At 37.9% G+C, this 20,220-nt stretch overlaps 1 protein-coding gene and 1 non-coding gene across 2 annotated transcripts in view; both read left to right on the forward strand.

The window, feature by feature from the left end:
• The window catches only part of LOC126092108 (beclin-1-like protein), a 40,002-nt gene extending 20,490 nt beyond the window's left edge, over positions 1-19,512 (forward strand). The window contains exons 6-8 of the mRNA XM_049907539.1: positions 7,459-7,732; positions 14,776-14,990; positions 18,248-19,512. Coding sequence (XP_049763496.1) covers positions 7,459-7,732; positions 14,776-14,990; positions 18,248-18,374 — 616 coding nt within the window. The 3' untranslated portion in view covers positions 18,375-19,512. The remainder of the gene's footprint in view (positions 1-7,458; positions 7,733-14,775; positions 14,991-18,247) is intronic.
• On the forward strand, positions 14,399-14,473 carry Trnas-cga (transfer RNA serine (anticodon CGA)). The gene has a single exon. It is a non-coding gene; the product is annotated as a tRNA-Ser (tRNA).
• Positions 19,513-20,220: the final 708 nt, after the last annotated feature.

Here is a 20,220-nt window from a genome sequence, read left to right on the forward strand (position 1 = left end):
ATTGTTGTTATGGTTGAATAAGTTGTTTGTTGGAGACGAGCACTGTCAAGTTGCAACTAAACACCTGCAGTCACAAGTCCTTGTTTACTCTTGACTGCAGAACAGAAGTGATTTTATAGCTGATTTGAGTATGACTTGCTGGTCACTGTTAATCCCATTTCCATGTAATGCTCCAAAATTACTCCTTTTGTATGACAAAAGTGGGCATGACTTTTCCTGCCCGTGATTGAGTGCATAATTATTTTAGCTTTGATGAAGAGTAGTACTCTCTCATGCAAGGTCTTTTCATTTTAGGTTGATGATATAGTGCTCAGGTTTTATCTCCTGGAAAAACTGTCCAGAAATATGTTACCTTTGATGAAAATGAAAAAGTTCCTCATAGGCATCACAGTGATGACCTTTCAATTCGGCTATCAACTGATGACACATGTCTTGTAGACACTAAATTGAATCACAGCATACCGTAGACAGTATTGTGTGCTGAACCATCACAAATATCGTATATAATGGCTATTTCATTTACAATAATAGGCCTGTTTTCCTTCAAAAGCTCTTACACTGCATCATTGTTTTCATTCATCACTACACAGTATGCATGACCTAAGCATAGTGCATCTTCCACAGAGATTACATTTCCTTAACACCACTCGTACACTTGCTTCAGGGACTTACACAAATCACTGTACTGTAATGCATATTACAGGTCACTACACCAGCAAGGTGCTAGTAGACAATGTGGTGGCCATCTATGCACTGACACGGCTTCCTTTTCTCTGAGCCGACAATAGGCTGCCAGCTGTTGGTCACTTGTTGAAACACAAAGATAACTCTTGCCAGAGCTGTGAAATAGATTGTAAATATTTTAGGAATTTTATTGCACTTCCAAAGTTTTCATCTGAATCACATTTTTATTTAAAGACTGACATTATAAAGCCATCAAAAGAGACTGTAATGTGTATTTATGAGCAGCCATATTCGATCAAGCAACCAACTTCAGGTCACCTACATATTAACAAAAAATGTGTAAGAAATAGCATATGTCGAAATAATTATGGTGAACAGTTTTATACAGCAGATACCCAGTGCCTTTACATTAGCTTGAAGAGAGGTTCCTTGCTGTCAAATAGATAATTATTAGCAGTTGCACATCTAAGTGAAATAACTAAAATTAAAATATACATGAAGACACTAAGAAATATAGCATACATATTTTTGCATGTTACAGATGCACAAAAATCTAACATGAGCAACTGTCAGTTATACAAGCATCCATTATCTTATACAATCTGTTGCATCTCCTTAATTTTTAAATATCATCTCATAGCCTGCAGTTTGCTTTTCTGTTTGGTGGGGGTTTAATTTCTCTAATTTTATTAGTTTTTCTTTTATACAAAAAAGTCACCTCCATTTTAAATCACACTTTTTTTTGTTGTCCTTTGGCTTTAAAGATGACAGAGAGGAGATGGAGGGGATGAGGGGGTCAGAGTGATAATTTAGAATTAAGGAAAACACACAATTTGGGTGAAAAATTATATATTCAGTAGTGTCACCCCTTTGCATAGCCAAAATCTTCCTAATAGAAAGTGCAGGGCTCATTGATAGATTCTGTCACAGACGTAAAATTAACCTCAGAATCCAGAATGTACTTTTCACCCTGCAGTAGGGTGCACTAAAGTGAAACAGTCCTCCACATGTCTCCACAATTTCGTTTCTTCCAGAAGTGCTAGTTGTGCACATTCTCCAGAAGAACTTCTGTGAAACTTGGAAGTTAGGAGATGTATTGCCAAAAGTAAAGCTGTGAGAATGGTTCATGAGATGTGCTTGGGTCCCACAGAACATGTCAGATCCAAGTCAGGTTCCACAAGGATCGGTCACTCCTTAATGTACATAAATTGTCTTCGAATAGTCTTAAGGGGTAGTTCATAAACTATGATGTCTGTTGATGACTTTCTAATCAAAGGCCCCGACTGCCTTACTGGACATATCTCAGACAAGCACACCGGACAAAATATTGGTTTCCTCTCATAAAATAGCACACTGTTCACTTCAGAGCAGTATAGATCATGAGAGAGAGAGAGAGAGAGAGAGAGAGAGAGAGAGAGAGAGGATCTATCATGCTAGACATGGCGATGACCACACTATGAATGAAGTTGCGCAACTTTTTTGGTGTATCAGCATGGACTGTCCAATGTGTGTACAAGGAACAGTGTACCATTGCAGCCATATAACACAACATAAGAACAGTGGCTGTAAAAAATATCCTAACCGAGAGGACCACAGATGAGTGCCACAAAATGAGGCCGTTATCAAAGCTAGAGGTGCTATTACACAGTTTTAGCATGATTTATCCTAAGGATGCCTAATTTTTTGTTTGGCAGCTTAGGGAAACAGGAGGTGAGTAGTTCATTTTCCAGTTAATAGCTTAAGTCTTAACAGATGGTAATTGTTGTTGCCTGTGAATGCAGGTGTGTCACAACCAGTTTCTGAGTGAGTGAACACAGAGAAGTTAATTGCGTGCAAGGCATATTTGGAGTTGGGCTAGTGGATTGGTAACTCACTGGTTAAGTTCCACAGTATAGATTTGGACCCCAGCCAGTCCTAGAATTTTTATTTGTGATTTACCTTTAGCAGTGTTTGTTACTGTGAAAAATTCGATGTATCACTGTGGTTTGAAGGCCATGTTAAACTGCTGGGCTACCAGTAACTGGCTTGATAAACCGGTTCAGAGTTTGGTGGCAAGGGAATAACACCTCCAATAGGACCATATCTAGTAATGCACTGTGGTCTTCAAATCAACATTTGGATTGATGGTAGCTTTATTAATTTGCAAATGGTAATTGCTTACAGTGGCATGTCTTCAATTGGCCAAACAACACAGAAGCTGGACTGTAGCTTACTGGAAGCAAATGAGATGTGATTTTGCATCTTTTAAAGTGATGCAGTGTCTGAAGACCACCAGGGTGAGGCATTTAACCCACAGTGTGTGGAGGGTGCAGTTCAGGCCAGTAAGATGGTTCTGTGATTTTTGGGGGTGTTTTTTGTACTCTGAAGCTTATTTCAACGTTCTTGGTGACCAGGTATTGTCCTTTCTTCTACATCTTCACGATGAGTATGCTGTGGACACTCCCTTCCACAAAAGCGATGTTCGTATATTGCACACATACAATCGTGATTGTTTAACACACAGGCACCCTATTAAACCTTGACTGACCCACTAAATCTTCTGATCATAATCCAGTAGAAAATGTGTGGAACTGTTTGGAACATATAACATCCTCACAATTTGGTGTTTTTATATGCTCTAATTATCAGTGAGTGGTTTCAGCAGCATGTGGTATACCTGAACAAATTTGTGAACTCTTCTCAAATTGAGACCATTATCAAAGCTATAGGTGGCATTACACAGTTTTAGCATGGCTTCTCTTAGGGATGACTAAATTTTTTGTCTCTTGTGCTTAGGTGAACAGGTGTGCGAATAGTTAACTTCACAGTTAAAAGCTATAGTCTTAAACTCACAGAGACTAATATGATGTGATTTCAAAAGTGATTTCAAAAAAGTTAAAATGACCTTTTAGCATCAGCAGTTAGCATTAGTGGTCATACAGTAAATTAAAGACCGTCCAAACTTTCTCTGGATACATTTGTATAAAAAGTTGAGATTGAGTTAAAATATTGATATACTAATCTAGAAACTGAGTTTGGCTTCTCTCTTTGTATTTGCCCATAAACAAGAGTGTAAGCTTATCCTGAATATTCTCACTCCTTATTGTCTCATGAAATTATTTTCTAAGGTAGTGCAACTAAACTAAATAGTATTTATTCAGCAGAAGCCTATCCCCAATGTTATTCAGTCTTTTGGAAGCAGAGTTAAAGTTCAGATAGAAGAAACAAAAACTTTGTGGTTTGCCGACAACATTGTCTTTTGTCACACAGTAAAGAACTTGGAAGTGCAGTTGAATGGAATGGACAGTGTCTTGAAAGGAGGATGTTAGATATGAACATTAACAAAAGGGTAAGGGATGTAGTTACAAGGGTGAGTCAAATGAAAACCGTAAATATTTTTTAAAATATTATTTATTGTGCAGTAGTCATACAAAGCTGTATCACTTGTCAACATAATCTCCCCCACGCTAAATGCAAGTCTTTCAGCGCTTACAAAGTGCATAAATTCCTTTAGAAAAAAATTCTTTTGGTAGTCCACACAACCACTCATGCACCGCATGGCATACCTCTTCATCAGAACGGAACGTCTTTCTTCCCGTTGTGTCTTTGAGTGGTCCAGATATATGGAAATCACTTGGGGCAAGGTCTGGTGAGTATGGTGGATGAGGAAGACACTCAAAATGCAGGTCTGTGATTGTTGCAACTGTTGTATGGGCAGTGTGGGGCCTTGCATTGTCATGTTACAAAAGGACACCTGCTGTCAGCAATCCACACTGCTTTGATTTGATTACAGGCCGCAGATGATTTTTTAGGAGATCTGTGTATGATGCACTGGTGACAGTGGTCCCTCTAGGCATGTAATGCTCCAAAATGACGCCTTTTCATCCCAAAAGAGAGTCGACATAACCTTCCCTGCTGATGGTTCTGTTCGAAACTTCTTTGGTTTTGGTGATGAGGAATGGCGCCATTCCTTGCTCACTCTCTTCATTTCCGGTTGGTGGAAGTGAACCCAAGTTTCGTCCCCAGTAACAATTCTTGCAAGGAAACCATCGCCTTCTCGTACAAAGTGCCGAAGAAGTTCTTCACAAGCATCAACACGTTGTTCTCTCATTTCAGGAGTCAGCTGCCGTGGCACCCATCTTGCAGACACTTTGTGAAACTGGAGCACATCATGCACAATGTGGTGTGCTGACTCATGACTAATTTGTAAACATGCTGCAATTTCATTCAGTGTCACTCGGTGGTTTTTTCCTTCACCATGGCTTCAACTGCTGCAGTGTTCTGTGGAGTCACAACTCGTGCCCGACCTGCATGAGGAGCATCTTCCACTGAAGTCACACCATTTGCATACTTCCTACTCCATTCGTAGACTTGCTACTGTGACAAGCATGCATCACCGTACTGAACCTTCATTCCTCGATGAATTTCAATAGGTTTCACACCTTCACTATGCAAAAACCGAACAACAGAACGCTGTTCTTCCCTGGTGCAAGTCGCAAGTGCGGTGACCATCTTTATACTGATACTGCGATGGTATGTGTGCATCTGCACTATGCTGCCACCTACAGGCCATTCTGCACGCTGTTTGTAGCACGCTTACCAACTTACAGGATAATGGCGCGAAATTTTGATTTGTTATTATAAATTTAGGTTTTCATTTGACTCACCCTCATATTAAATCAAGTGATGCTGAAAAAAATAGCTTAGGAAATATGACACTGAGTGTAGTAGATACGGTGTGTTATTTAGTTAGTAAAATAACTTATGATGACCAAAGTAGAGAGGATATAAACTGCAGAATGTCAGTGACAAGGAAAGTGTTTTTGAATAAGAGAAATTTGTTAACATTAATTTTAACTGTTAGGAAGTGTTTCCTGAAGGCATTTTTCTGGAGTGTAGCCTTGTACAGAAGTGAAATGTGGGCAATAAACAGTTCAGACAAGAAGAGTATATAAGCTTTTGAAATGTGGTCCTACAGAATAATGCTGAAGATTGGATGGATAGATTGCCTAAACAATGAGGAGGTATTGAATATAACTCGCAAAAACAATTTTATGGCGTAACTTGATTAAAATAAAGGATCAGTTGATAGGAAATAGTTTGTGACATCAAGGAATTGTCAGTTTACCACTGGAAGGCAGCGTGGGTGATGAAAATTGCAGAGGGAGACCAAGAGACAAGTACAGTCAGCATGACCAGTTAGATGGCTGTGGGGTGCAGTATTCATAGATGATTAGTCTTGAACTCCATAGAGTAGCATGGAGGCTGGAGATAACAACAACAACAAGCAGAATATTGAGTATTGTGTAAAGTAGATTACTGGGCATCTTACAGAAGCTTAGCTCATTTTCCAAAATGTTTGATCTGTAATCTCTCTCTCTCTCTCTCTCTCTCTCTCTCTCTCTCTCTCTCTCTCTCTCTCTCTCTCCCCATGAGATATTTGAACAATGTATACATCTACAGTCCATACTCTGCAAACCACTGTGAAGTGCATGGCATAGGGTACATCCCATTGTACCAGTTATTGGGGTTTCTTCCCATTCCATTCACATATGGAGTGTGCGAAGAATGATTGTCTGAATGCCTCTGTGTGTGCTGTAATTATTCTGATATTGTCATCACATCCTTATGTGAGCAATACATGGGGAGTTGTAATATATTCCTAGAGTCACCATTTAAAGCCAGTTCTTGAAACTTTGTCAGTAGAACTTCTTGGAATAGTTTACGCTTGTCTTCAGGACTCTGCCAGTTCAGTTTCTTAAGCATCACCGTAACACTCTCCCATGGGTTGAAAAAACCTGTGACCATTCATGCTGCTCTTCTCTCTATATGTTCAATATTCCCTGTTAAGTGCTATTTGATATGGGTCCCACACACATAAACAATGTTCTAGAATGGGTCATGCAAGTGATTTGTCAGCAGTCACCTTTGTAGACTGATTGTACTTACTCAGTATTCCACCAATAAACTAAAGTCTATCACCTACTTTACCCACCCAGATATGTGTAAGAGTTGACTGATTTCAGCTGTGACTCATTGATATTATAGTCATAGTATTGCTGGGAGAAACTCAGGGTTCATAAAAATAATGTTCATATAGATTTTTGCCTTCTTGTCTAGGGTTTACAGTGGAGCTATACACTGCTGTGCAAAGGTATTAATCAAGCTGCCATCTAAAATAAGGCAACAAACAGAGAATTTTATCCATTTCAAAGGAAGATAAAAAACATCCTTCATAATTCACTCTTTGTACTATTTGAATATCTACATTGAAAGATTGAGTGGTTCTGTTTGCTACTTAACAAGCAGTAGTGTTCTTTGTAAAACTGTATTACAAGTAGAAATGTACAGTAAACATGACTCATTATTTAAATTTGTAGATAATTATTTTCCTTGAACAGTGCCATTGTAATAACTAACTATTAACCTCCTAATAGGAGATAAAAAGCAGTTTTTTAGTGTAACTGGTGGTAGCATCTTTATTTCTAAATTACTTGATTAAATCAATCATAAGCATGAATAGCATTAAACAGTATAGTAATAGTTTATTGCCATTACAGTATACAGACTAAATTGCTATGATTTGCCTGTCTTTTGTCAGTGTACATCTTGACACATTGCAGATCACTGAAAATTTTCCTGGATGGGATCTATGGAACACAATGTGTGATTGAATGATGTAATGATATGTGTTATACAATAATTACTGATGTACATGTTAACTAGAATTTAAACTAATAAATGAGTTTTGGAAATGTTTGTAATTCCTAAAGTTTTCTTCTCATGTGCATGTAGCCTAGAATGTCAGCGAACATATGTACAAGCACAGTTGGACAAACTGAAGAAAACAAATGTTTTCAATGCCACATTCCATATATGGCATTCAGGGCATTTTGGTACAATAAATAATTTCCGGCTGGGGCGACTGCCAAGTGTCCCTGTTGACTGGAGTGAAATCAATGCTGCATGGGGACAAACTGCTCTTCTGCTAGCAGCTCTGGCACGCAAAATGAATCTCTCATTCAAGGAGTACAGGCTTGTACCTTATGGGAATCATTCTTATATTGAGGTATGTTTGTAACTCTTTAACTAATCAATAGGTACATGAAAATGTAGCATCTATATTTGGTCGAATTAGAATCCATTTGTTTTCAAATTAGCATATGTTTATGTCCAAGTTAACATCTGTTTTTGACTATATTAGCCTTCCATCCCACCTGAAGTAATTGTTTCTGTTAAAGAGCAGCAGCATTTTCTCGCTAGTGAACACAGAGCTTTGTGATTTAAAATGTTTCTCAATATTATATTTATTTCCCAACACATTTCAACAGCTACAAGATCTGCAGAACAGTACTTTTGTTCAATAATGTATCAATGGTAAAGGTTGTTGAGCTCTGTGGCTGTGGATTAAAATACTTGAATAAAATAGCAGCCAGCCACTATTCACTTAACTTTATTTATGCCAAAACTCGTTACAGGTTTTCATCCATCTTCAGTTGGCATAATACATTTTATCTTCATTAAGACATGAACAGATGGTGAATGCTGCAGAGCATCTGTGAAGCTAAAAGTGTGTGTGCTCTTCATATAAATGCAAAAAAAGGAGCTAGAAGCTACAGCTGCAGGATTCAGAGTACAGTTGACAAAAACATTGTATGTATTACACTTATTGAAGATGGCTGAAAACTCAAAACACTTTCATGACACAAATAAATCTGTGTAAAATGTAGCTAGTTGCCATCCTTCTTCAAGTAAGCATTTTCAAAACTAGCATAGTACCTTTGGAAATCTTTTACTCACCCTTCAATTGATGTGACATCAGAGAGAAAGTTCTAATGCACTGATAAGCCATTGCATTCATACTCATGATCTGTAGAAGAGAATGTGAACCTTCCAAGTGATGGGAATAGTGCATCTTTGAGTAAATATAACCACGAAAATTCATGTGCTTGCAGTGGAAAACAAACCCGATGCTCTTGGAAAAGTGACAGATGATACTATCTACATGGAAACCACAAACCAATGTAAATGGCCTGTCATACAGTACAAAAAATACTGGCATAAAAAAGAAACAGTGTATTGAATATGATTTCTTATTATTTGATGATTAATGCCAAACAGTGTCACGATTCCAGATTGTGAACTTGTTGTGCACCCAGGTATAAAAACACATCAGTTAAATAAACATTTCAGGAACATTTTGCATGCAAACCAAACCTCAAAAACCTTAAAAAGTAGCGAAAGCTACAAATGTGTTTTTATAAACATCAGGACGAATTCAATTTGAAGTTGCAGCAAAAGGGAGCTGCTCAACAAAACAATGAATATGATTTGATGAACAAACAATATTTATCCATAAGTGACAAATACATAGAGAAAATAAACTACAGCATCCATGATCATTGCAATGAATTAGGAACAATATTTTTAGACTGAAACAGGTTTATTAGTGTGAACTGTATAGCACAGGATGGCTTTCATCTACATAGGATAAGTTCCATAAGTTTTAGCAAAATTGTTATTGACAGAGCAAACTTATATGGACTCGAGGGCACTAACAGATCAGGGGGCTGACCTGATAAATAGAAACTCTGTAAAAAGAGAAACATCATTCAGGTAGAGATGTGTTCAAAAATAAGTAACTGTAAGACATCATTCTTAATGTACTAGAACATAAATGGCTTGACTGCTGCATATCCGTGGGATAAAAGTACAATAATGGATGAGGTGCACACTGTCCTTCAGAAGGAAGAAACATCAGTCATTTGTCTAAATGAGCACTCTTTCATGGAAGAGTCTGTCAGTTTTACATAAATTAAAAAACTATAAGGTAGATAAAAGCTTTTGTAAGAAAAACAGGACTCGTGGAGGCACCTGTACACTGGTTGACAACTCGTTAGAATATAAAGAAAGGCAGTTTTAATTTACTGAACAAAGAACTTGTATTTGAAGGTTGTGGTGTAGAGGTTGAACAACAGAATATTATTACTATCTCCATATATAGGTAAAAAATAAAAAATATATAAAAAAAACTACTCGTCAAGTGGCGGCAGAAAACACACACACACAAAAGTATTACAATTTGCAAGCTTTTGGAGCCAGTGGATCCTGCTTCTGACAGAATGATTGAAGGAGAAGGAAGAGGGGCGAAGGAAAAGGAGTGGTAAGGTTTAGGAAAAGGGATAGAGTTTGGAAAATTTGCCCAGAACCCTGGGTCAGAGAAGACTTACTGGACAGGATGAAAAGGAAAGACTGGTTGGTGGGGACTGCACTGGATGAGATTTGAAAATCAGGAAAATATCTAAAATAGAAATAAAAGACAAAATAATTCTAAATCCTGTTCTGATGTCAGAAAATTTTAATAAATTCTTTATAACTATAGCAAAGTCTGATGTTGAAAGGTAGTGTACATTTATTTGGCTCAAGTCAAAACAATACTGAGAGTCTAGTAAAATAAAAATGAATGATAATTTATATTTACAGGTAAGTCACATATGTAAAAACAAAGAAAAAGAATTGAACCTTGTGGCACCCCTTGTGAAAATTAAACAGCAAAAGATGTAGAAAAACTATGTTAAACCTACAAAATAAAAAAATTGTGGGATGGGATTAAATCGAAATCATCAAAGCAGCTTGAAATATAATAGCATGCCCACTGTCCAAAGTAATGAATCAATTTGAAGAAGTCTGCTTTCCAGGCTTTCTCAAATGTACAGAAGTGAAACCACCATTTAAAAAAGGCTCCAAAGAGGTATGAGAAATTACTGTCAAATTTCCATTCTTCTTGTGTTTTCGAAAATATTAGAAATTTTGCAACTGAATTGCAATGATCATTTCATTCACAAATTTAATGTTATCTCAAAAAGTCAGTTTGGATTCCAAAATGACACTGAATTTGTGAATAAAGCTTCACAAAAAGTTGTGGGAAACTTGTTACTTACCAAAAATGTCTGACTGTGTGGACCATTCCTTATTATATAAAATGAAAGATACGGAATTATGGGTAGTAGCTTGCAACGGTGCAAGTCCTGTCTGACAGAGAGAAAGCAAAGTGGAAGTGGAGAAGTGTTTCATATGTGATACCCCAAGGTTCAATCTTTTTCGACATAAATGTAAATTATGATTCAATTTTATTTGCTGATGACAGATCAGTACCAATAGAAAATAAACATGCAGAAGAAATATCTGAAAATCTCATAAACACTTTAAAAAACCTAGATGTCTTGCTCTACCTAAATGGTCTAAAACTAAATATTTCAAAAATCCAGCTGATGCAATTGGAGACAACAGTCTAAAATAAGTGAAATTTAGATTATGCATAGAAGTCAGGATCTAAATAAAGCAGAACATGTTAAATAGTTAGGAATGCAATTGGACAGAGATCTATCATTGTCCTTACACACAGACTATAATTACACCTAGGCATAATTAAACAGCTTGGCATTTGATATTTCATTCTTACCCAAAGTAACTGGCCCCGACAAAACAAGAATACAATAATTACTTTGAGACAGTTGTGAGATACAGTGTCGTCTTATGGGGAAATTCTAGCAACATGACAAGAATATCAACTTTGCTGAAAAAAATTATCAGAAACATGTTCAGTGCAGAACCAAGGGAATCTTGTCAGCCATACTGTTTTTTTGTTATGCTCACATGAAATAATTTTCTTCACAAACAATAATCTTCAACTGTTTCTTCTGAATAACTTCTACCTGGGGTATCAAACTAGAAACAAAGAAAGTTTTATTCTTCACCACACAGACTCGGTCTTTCCACACAGAAACCCATAATGTATGGGAATGAAAAATATACAAAAAGCTAAAATCCCTAAATTTGGGGAATTTTGAAACTGAGGCAATGAAAAGAAAATATGTAACAATTTAACAATATTTTGAAAAGGAAAGTTGCCACTCACCATATAGTGGAGATGCTGAGTCACAGTTAGGCACAACAAAAAGACTGTCACAAATAAAGCTTTCAGCCATTAAGGCCTTCATCAACAATAGATGACACACACGCACGCGAGCGCAACTCTCACACACAACTCTCACACCCGAATTTGTGTTTTAGTGGCTTCATAATTAAAAAATTCCGCGACTGAGTAATATCTCTTCTATATTAGACTGCTACATATCAAACAATGGAAAATCCAGCATGGAATGTAACAATATTATGAAAAGTAACGTTGCCACTAACCATAAAGTAGAGATGCTGTGTCACAGATAGGCACAACAAAACGACTGTCACAAATAAAGCTTCTGGCCATTAAGGCCTCTACCAACAACACACACACACACACACACACACACACACACACACACACACACGTAAATGCGACTCTTCTATTGTTGATGGAGTCCTTAATGACCGAAACCTTTATTTGTGACAATCTCCACTTTATGGTGAGTGGCAACTTAACTTTTCATAATATTGTTACATTCCAGCCTGGATTTTCCATTGTTTGATATGTAGCATTCTGGTGCAGAAGAGATATTACTCTGTTGAGGAATTTTTAAATTATGATGTCACTACTTGTGCAGGATAAAAACAAATTGAGGTTTTATAATACATGTATAATCTGTTATAGTTACAATTTGATGTGTCTCCTGTTCACTAAGTAAATGATTGAACGTCAGCATTATGAGACAATAAAATTCTGATTTTGGCCCACCTGTACTGTTTATTTTGTAAACATGTAACTGAAAATTGATTTCTTTATTGATATTTATGTGCAAGAAATAAAGCAGTTTGAAACTATCAGTGTCAAATATTTCAACTGGATTCAGTTTGTTACAACATATGATTTGTTACGTTATGTAATTCACTCTGTGAATGAGAATTTGCATGTATAGCAAATGAGAAGTGTTTGGGTCTCCACTAATCAAATATGTGTTGGAGTAATTGCAGTTCTTTGATTTCTGTTCAAAATTATGTTTTTCAGAGAATTGCAATAGTGCTTTCATAACATGTACGTTGAATGTTCCTGTCTATGGATAGTTGCTGGCACGATTGTGGATGGTTGCTGGCATAATTGAAATATACAGATGTACAATTTACATTTGTAAAAAATTAAAAATAATAAACCACTTTGCTAGCTAATCTATTCACAATTAAATTTAGGATGATTTTTATATATAATGTGTTTGTGTGTGACAGAATGCATAGTTAAAAATAGATTGACTTTTAATAAAAAGTTCTGCATTTTGAGATCATTTTTATGATCTTCTGGTGAAATTCTTAGGCTGTGTTTGTGCTATCTCCATAAATGTGATGTCATGGAGGGGTCTTCTTCCCAACAGCATTGATTGTTGGCTACCTTTATTAGCTTTCTTTATGAGGCTGTTCCAGAATATAAACGCCAAGGCTGCATAATATTCTGGTCCTTTAGAAATAGAACAAATTAAGTTTTTCTAATATGTGTTTGGCAATTGTTGATTCCTCTCGAAGGCCAATATATTTGCCATGTGCCATTGCTGCAGAAGAGCACCTCGCCACCATACTTACTGGTGTGATATTGTTGAAGATGATAGACCTGCAGTTAAAAGTAATCTCTCTAGTGTCCTTAAATCATTCTCACAGTTTTCCAACTGTGTTCGTCCATCTTTGTCAGTCATGACTGTCACAATAAAGGATCCCAAGTGTAAATTAGCTAATCAAGTTCTGATCTGTAAGGTACTGGAATAAGTGGGACAGTGTTCTCTGTCTCGTGCAAAAAGCCGTACAGACCTTCAGTCCAGGACTGAATTACACACATTTTCACAGAACATAGACCAATCATTTTATTTGTGATGTACAGACAATACAGGTTGTAATCAGTTCAGTGGATGCAATTCACAAATATCATCTTGAATGGTGTTAACATGTCTAAGACTCACGTGATGCAGTTAAAAACCAAACAGTCAAAATGTGGGCAGATTAAGATTATATACAACAACTAAGATAGAAGAAGTTGACTCAGTCAAATTCTTAGGTTTAAATGTAGATGCAAATTTGAGCTGGCAGGCACACATTAAATACCTGGGAAAGAAACTGAGCAGCTTTGCATTTACAATGCAAATATTATCAACTACAACTGACATGGACACACGAAAAGTAGCATATACAAGGTACTTTGAATCCATTATTAGGTATGGTATTGTTTTTTGGGGTAACTCAGCAAACATAGTGTGGATACTAAAAATACAGTAAAAAATCAGTGCACTGCAAATCACAAAGAACCATGTCGACCATTATTTAGAAAACCTAAAACATTAACCCTGCCATCCTTATACATAATTAAGATTATTATATTTTTGTACACCAGACATTAATTATTTGAGGGAAACAATTTCGTCCATTCACATGATACGAGAAGCAAAGAAAATTTTATGCTCCCCACCCACTGCCTCAGACTGTATGCCCAGGGACCTCAATACATCGGAATAAAAATTTGTAATAAATTAAAAGGGAACAAGTTGGTGCAGATGAATTTAGGTTCACTTAAAAGAAAGCTATATGAGGTACTGGCACTGGAGTGTTATTACTCAGTGGATGAATTCATGCAGGACAAACCAGAAATTTGAACTGGATACAATGTGTTACACAATCCAAGAAATATCCTTAATAGAGTTGTTATTTATTTTAGTGCTGAAACTTCCTGGCAGATTAAAACTGTGTGCCGGGCTGAGACTCGAACTCGGAACCATTGCCTTTCGCGGGCAGAAGTAAAGCTGTGAGGACGGGGCGTGAGTCGTGCTTGGGTAGCTCAGTTGGTAGAGCACTTGCCCGCGAAAGGCAATGGTCCCGAGTTCGAGTCTCGGCCCAGCACACAGTTTTAATCTGTCAGGAAGTTTCATATCAGTGCACACTCCGCTGCAGAGTGAAAATCTCATATTGTAGTGCTATTATTTATTAATTTAAGAATCATTGTAACTGTATTATGAATTTTTGATGTGTCTCCTGTACGCAAACCAAATGAATTGCAGATGTACGTCATGAGATGAATAAAACACAATTCAACAATTCCTTTTTAATCTGATAAAAAAGTTATGTTTATCTCAAATTTGATTGACTATGTTTTGCTCAGTGGTATGAATTGATATGTGTGTATAATAGTTTTAATGATTTCAGGTATTGAAGGACAATAGAGAACTGCCTCTGTATGGCTCTGGTGGTTTCCGCTTCTTATGGGACACAAAATTTGACTCTGCAATGGTTGCATTCCTTGATTGTCTACAACAGTTCAAGGAACAAGTAGAGAAGGGAGATTCAGGTTTCTGCTTACCTTATCGTATGGAGAAGGGAAGAATAGAAGATTCTGCCACTGGAAATTCCTACAATATAAAGTAAGTAGGAAACTCACTGTAATTATTTAAAGTCCACTTATAATGAGAAAGCAGAGTTAGTCCTCAATACATTAGAGAGTCAAAGAAACTGGTTGCCCTGGTCTATATTCTGTAGGGCAAAAGCATGCAGAAGTAGCACTGCATGACGCAGCATGGACTCAACTAATGTCTCAAGTTGTGCTGGAGGGAACTGACACCATGAATCATTTAGGGCTATCCATAAATCTGTAAGAGTACAAGGGGGTGAAGATTTCTGAACAGCAAGTTGCAAGGCATCCCAGATATGGTGAGTTTGGTGGCCAGCAGAAGTGTTTAAACTTAGAAGAGTGTTCCTGGAGCCAATCTATAGCAATTTAGGATGTGTGGGGTGTCACATTGTCCTTCTGTAATTGCCCAAGTCCATCGGAATGCCTAATGGATATGAATGGATGCAGGTGATGTGCAAGATGCTTATGTACGTGTCACCTGTTAGAGCCGTATTGAGATGTATCAGGGGTTCCATATCACTCCAACTGCACATACCCCACACCATTACATAGCCTCTACCAGCTTGAACAGTCCTCTCCTGACATGCAGGGTCCATGGATTAAAGAGGTTGCCTCCATACCCATACACGTCCATCCGCTCGATACAATTTGAAACAAGACATGTTCGACCAGGCAACATATTTCCAGCCATCAGCAGTTCAATGTCGCTGTTGACAGGGCCAGGGAAGGCTTAAAGCTTTGTGTTGTGCAGCCATCAAGGGTACACGAGTGAGCCTTCAGCTCCAAAAGCCCATATTGATAATGTTTCGTTGAATGGTTCGCACGCTGACACTTGTTGGTGAACCAGCATTGAAATCTGCTAAAGGGTTGCACTTCTGTCTCGTTGAATGGTTATTTTCACTCATTGTTGGTGTTGTTCTTGCAGTATCTTTTTACGGCTGCAGTGATGTCGGAGAGTTGATGTTTTACCAGATTCCTATTATTTACAGAACACTAGTGAAATGGTCGTACATTAAAATCCCCACTTCATCATTACCTTGGAGATCGCTCGAGCACCGACTATAACATCATGTTCACACTCACTTAAATCTTGATAACCTGCCAGTGTAGCAGCAGTAATCGATCTAACAACTGCACCACACTTGTTGTCTTATATAGGCACTGCTGACCACAATGCCATGTTCTGCCTGTTTACATTTTTCCGTATTTGAATAAGCATGCATCTATCAGTTTCTTTGTCACTTAAGTGTGTGTGCTTTGTTTTTAGGGGGGGGGGGGGTTGTGTAACGGTGTCTCTAAATAATGACAATATTATGAAAAGGATAGATTGCTGCTCACCGCGTAGAGGAGTTGATGAGTCGCAGACAGGCACTACAAAACATTACAGTTAAGCTTTTAACCAAAAGGCCTTCTTCAGTGCACACACACACACACACACACACACACACACACACACACAAAAGCAGAACTCGCACACACGTGGCCTGTCCCTGGCTACTGAAGCCAGACTGCAAACTGCGTCTGTCCCTGATAAATGGGAGAGCAGTGTGGTATGGGTTGTGGGGATAAGGAAAACGGCTGGTGCAGTGAGGGGAGGGATAGCAGAGTAGGGGTGGAGGAAGCTGCTTATGGAAGCATGCAGGAACATGTTGGAGGCAGTGTAGGGCTGCTAAGTACAGTTGGGAGGTTTGAGGAGGAGGGAAGAGAAGTGAAAAAGGAGAACAACAGAACAGGGTAAAATGACTTGTGGAATAGAAGACTGTATAGTGCTGGTGTGGGAGCAGGGAAGAGGGTAAGTGGGTAAAGGACAGGAACTAGCAAAGATAAAAGCCAGGGGTTTACGGAAACATAGGGAGAGTTTCCACCTGTGCATAGGAAGAGTTCCCACACATGCAGTTCGGAAAGGCTGGTGTTGGTAGGAGGTACGCAGATGGTGCAGACTGTGTAGCAGTCACTGAAGTGAAGCACGTTGTATTGTGCATCATATTCACCAACTGAGTGGTCTCTCTCTTGGCCACAGTTTTTCAGTGGCAATTCATGCAGACAGACAGACAGCTTTTACAGGTAACCCTGCCTTTGATGGGACAGGAGATACCTGTGACGTACATAAGTAGGTGGTGGTGGGAGGATGTATGGGCCAGGTCTTGTATCTAGGTCTATTTAAGGGACATGAGCCATGAGGCAACAGGTTGGGAGCAGGGATGGAGTGGGATCTCTCCTTTTGCTGGCCAGTACACTGGAAACACTTTCTCGTGGTTAACCCTACCAATCATACTCAACCCAAAACCAATACTGAACCATGCCAGCCTCAGTCTATTCATCCATCCAACTGCGATCCACTTCTACTGTCCCCAAATTGTCCCTCTGTTAAGATTACAGAATTTTGTAACCTCAAACTTTGCCTCATCATAATTCTCCAGATCCCTCAACACTGAAATTAACCTTACATCCACAGAAGGAGTCACAATCCGCCACCTAAAAACTAATCCTGACCTTATAATCCTACCTGTTGACAAAAGCTCCATCACTGTTGCTTTGAACCACGGAGATTGCCTGACAGATTCATCCACCAACAAACCTTGCCACAGTTTGTTTTACTTTCCCTTGGATAAAAGTAGTGATTATGATGTAGTTCTTGATGCTATATGAACCCCTATGTTCCATAACAGTATTGCCGTTCACATGTATGAGGGCTGCTCATAAAGTAACCTCTAACTGGCTGTTTACAGACAAAATAATAGATTTTACACACAATCTGTACTTACATGTTCACATTAATTCTCCACATAGTTGCCACCCAGTTCAAAATTATAACATGACACCAGTGTCTTTATCCCTTCATCATAGAATGGTGCTGCCAGTCGTTGAAAACATCCTTGAGCTCATCAATAGTCATGAAATTATGAGTAGTCAGCCAGGCCTTCATTTTGGGAAAGAGATGAAAGTTGCATGGTGCCAAGTCCAGATTCTTGGCAGGTCTTTGAAAAATTTGCCAGCCAAAATGTCTAAATTTTTCATTCATTTGATTCACAGTATAGGTCGTACATTGTCATGAAGGAGAAATATTCGTTTGGTAATCATCCCACACCAATTGTTTTGGGTTCACCTTAGTAGGTTTGCAATTCTGATAAAAATGTATGTTGTTACAGCATTCTCATGCATTATTACCATTTTCTCTAACATGTTTTTGTAATATCATATCAGTTTTAAAATCATTTTAACTGTATCTACTGTTCTTTAATATGATTAATTTTGTATTTAATATTTCAGGATTCAGTTCAACTCTGAAGAGCAGTGGACAAAGTCTCTTAAGTTCCTCTTGACCAATCTGAAGTGGGGCCTTGCATGGGTTAGCTCACAGTTTACAAAAGATGAAGCAGAAGCCTCCCAACGTTAATCATTGTATTGCGGCGTGCATGTGAGCTAGTCATGATGTGTGTGTGTCCGCATGTAAACGCTGAAGCCTTTTGGCTTTTTTTAACTTACCTATACACCATATAGGAAGTGACTGATATGGATCTTTGGACCCATCTCCTTGTATAAATTCAATGGGCACCTGTGTTGTTACAACTTGGCTTATGTCTTTCATAATGAATGTATCTTTTTCTCGAAGTGTATAATATGTATTCATAAAACAGAGATGTCACAAGGATGCCATGATTTTTAACAGAAAATGTCATTGGAGTGTGTTAAAATTTATTTCAGTGTGTTCTTTTTGCGATGAGTGTATTTTGACACGTTTTGTACTCCTCCCTTTTTAAATATAAGAGTGAAGCGAAAAATATTGTTTGATCTCAGTCAGTTTGCTTTTTTGTTGAGTGACCAACGTGTATAATATAGTATTGGTTCTTCATTCATGTTTAGGCTAAGAATAAGGTAAACAGAATAGAACTGGAAATGGTGGAATGCTGTGTGAGAATAGCTAGTTATTTATGTTTTGTTCCTGTGATGATAATATGCAGATATACTGCTATAGGAAGTGTGTACATCTGTTGCAGAAAGCTATAAAGAAAATGGGACCAAGAAGTTCAAAGATCCATCAGTGAGTGAAATACAGCTTTCACCAAGTATAGAAATTTGATGTAACGGTGGTTTGCGGATCGCTTGAAGGAAGATGTTACCACACTCATTGAAAATAACATATGAGACTGCTCATGAAACACAACCTGGATTAGATGACCCACTTTCTCATCATCCCCCTCCACACGCACACTTTTCCCCAACCCTGCCCTTCTATGCAAATAAAAAGTATGCACACCCAGTGTTGATTATAAGCTAAAGCTCTATCTTTTCTTTTGGCAAACATTTTTTCCATATATGTAAATTGTGAAATTGTGTCAAGACAGTCCAGGAATCGTTTTAGTCAAATGTTTCATAGATAGTTATGTTTATATCATCATCATTACAGTAAGGTTAAAGAAATCACTCATCGTATAGTCGAGGTATTAAGGAGTATATAGGATAAAAAATATAAATAAAAATAACACAACCCACACACACACACACACACACACACACACACACACACACACACACACACACACACAGAAGAGGGAAGGAGGAGGGAGGGGGGGGGGAGAGAGAGAGAGAGAGAGAGAGAGAGAGAGAGAGTGTGTGTGTGTGTGTGTGTGTGTGTGTGTGTGTGTGTATTTATAACACAGTGCCTCAGTTGCATGGTGAGTGATTACCTTGACTCTTCCATTGTCTCTATTCCAATTAGGGCTTTTCAGTATCTAATTTTTACTGCTCTCATCCAGTATACTCCTTCACTAATTGATTACTTTCCTTGTTCAATATACTAAATCTTGAGATTCATTTCAGAGCCTTTAACTTACAATTGTTTCTATTCCACATTCCCCCTACCCTTCTGGAGCACTTGTTCTGGTTACTGTCTATTCCTTCATTTTTATCTAATTTGTGGCACACATTGAAAAATTCATATTAAAATAATTTAATTTCGGGTAAAACTGGTGGTCAACTTTCAGGGCAGTTGGGTGTGTTAGATATGGCACTGACCGGAAATGAAGGATATTATGTTCTACAATTGATCAGCTGCTTCTGTCAGAAACAACAGCTGATTCAGAATATACTCTTTTGTGTACAGTCTTCATCTCATATATACATAATAATTGCACTGAAACATAAATAACTTAAACAAGACAGTCAGTGAATATTTAACCACAGTCTTCTCTTCTTCCCACATCCTCCCTTCTTTTTTTTTTTTTTTGTATCTTTTCCCAAAT

This window comes from Schistocerca cancellata, chromosome 7 (assembly GCF_023864275.1).
Source record: "Schistocerca cancellata isolate TAMUIC-IGC-003103 chromosome 7, iqSchCanc2.1, whole genome shotgun sequence".
NCBI lineage: Eukaryota > Metazoa > Arthropoda > Insecta > Orthoptera > Acrididae > Schistocerca > Schistocerca cancellata.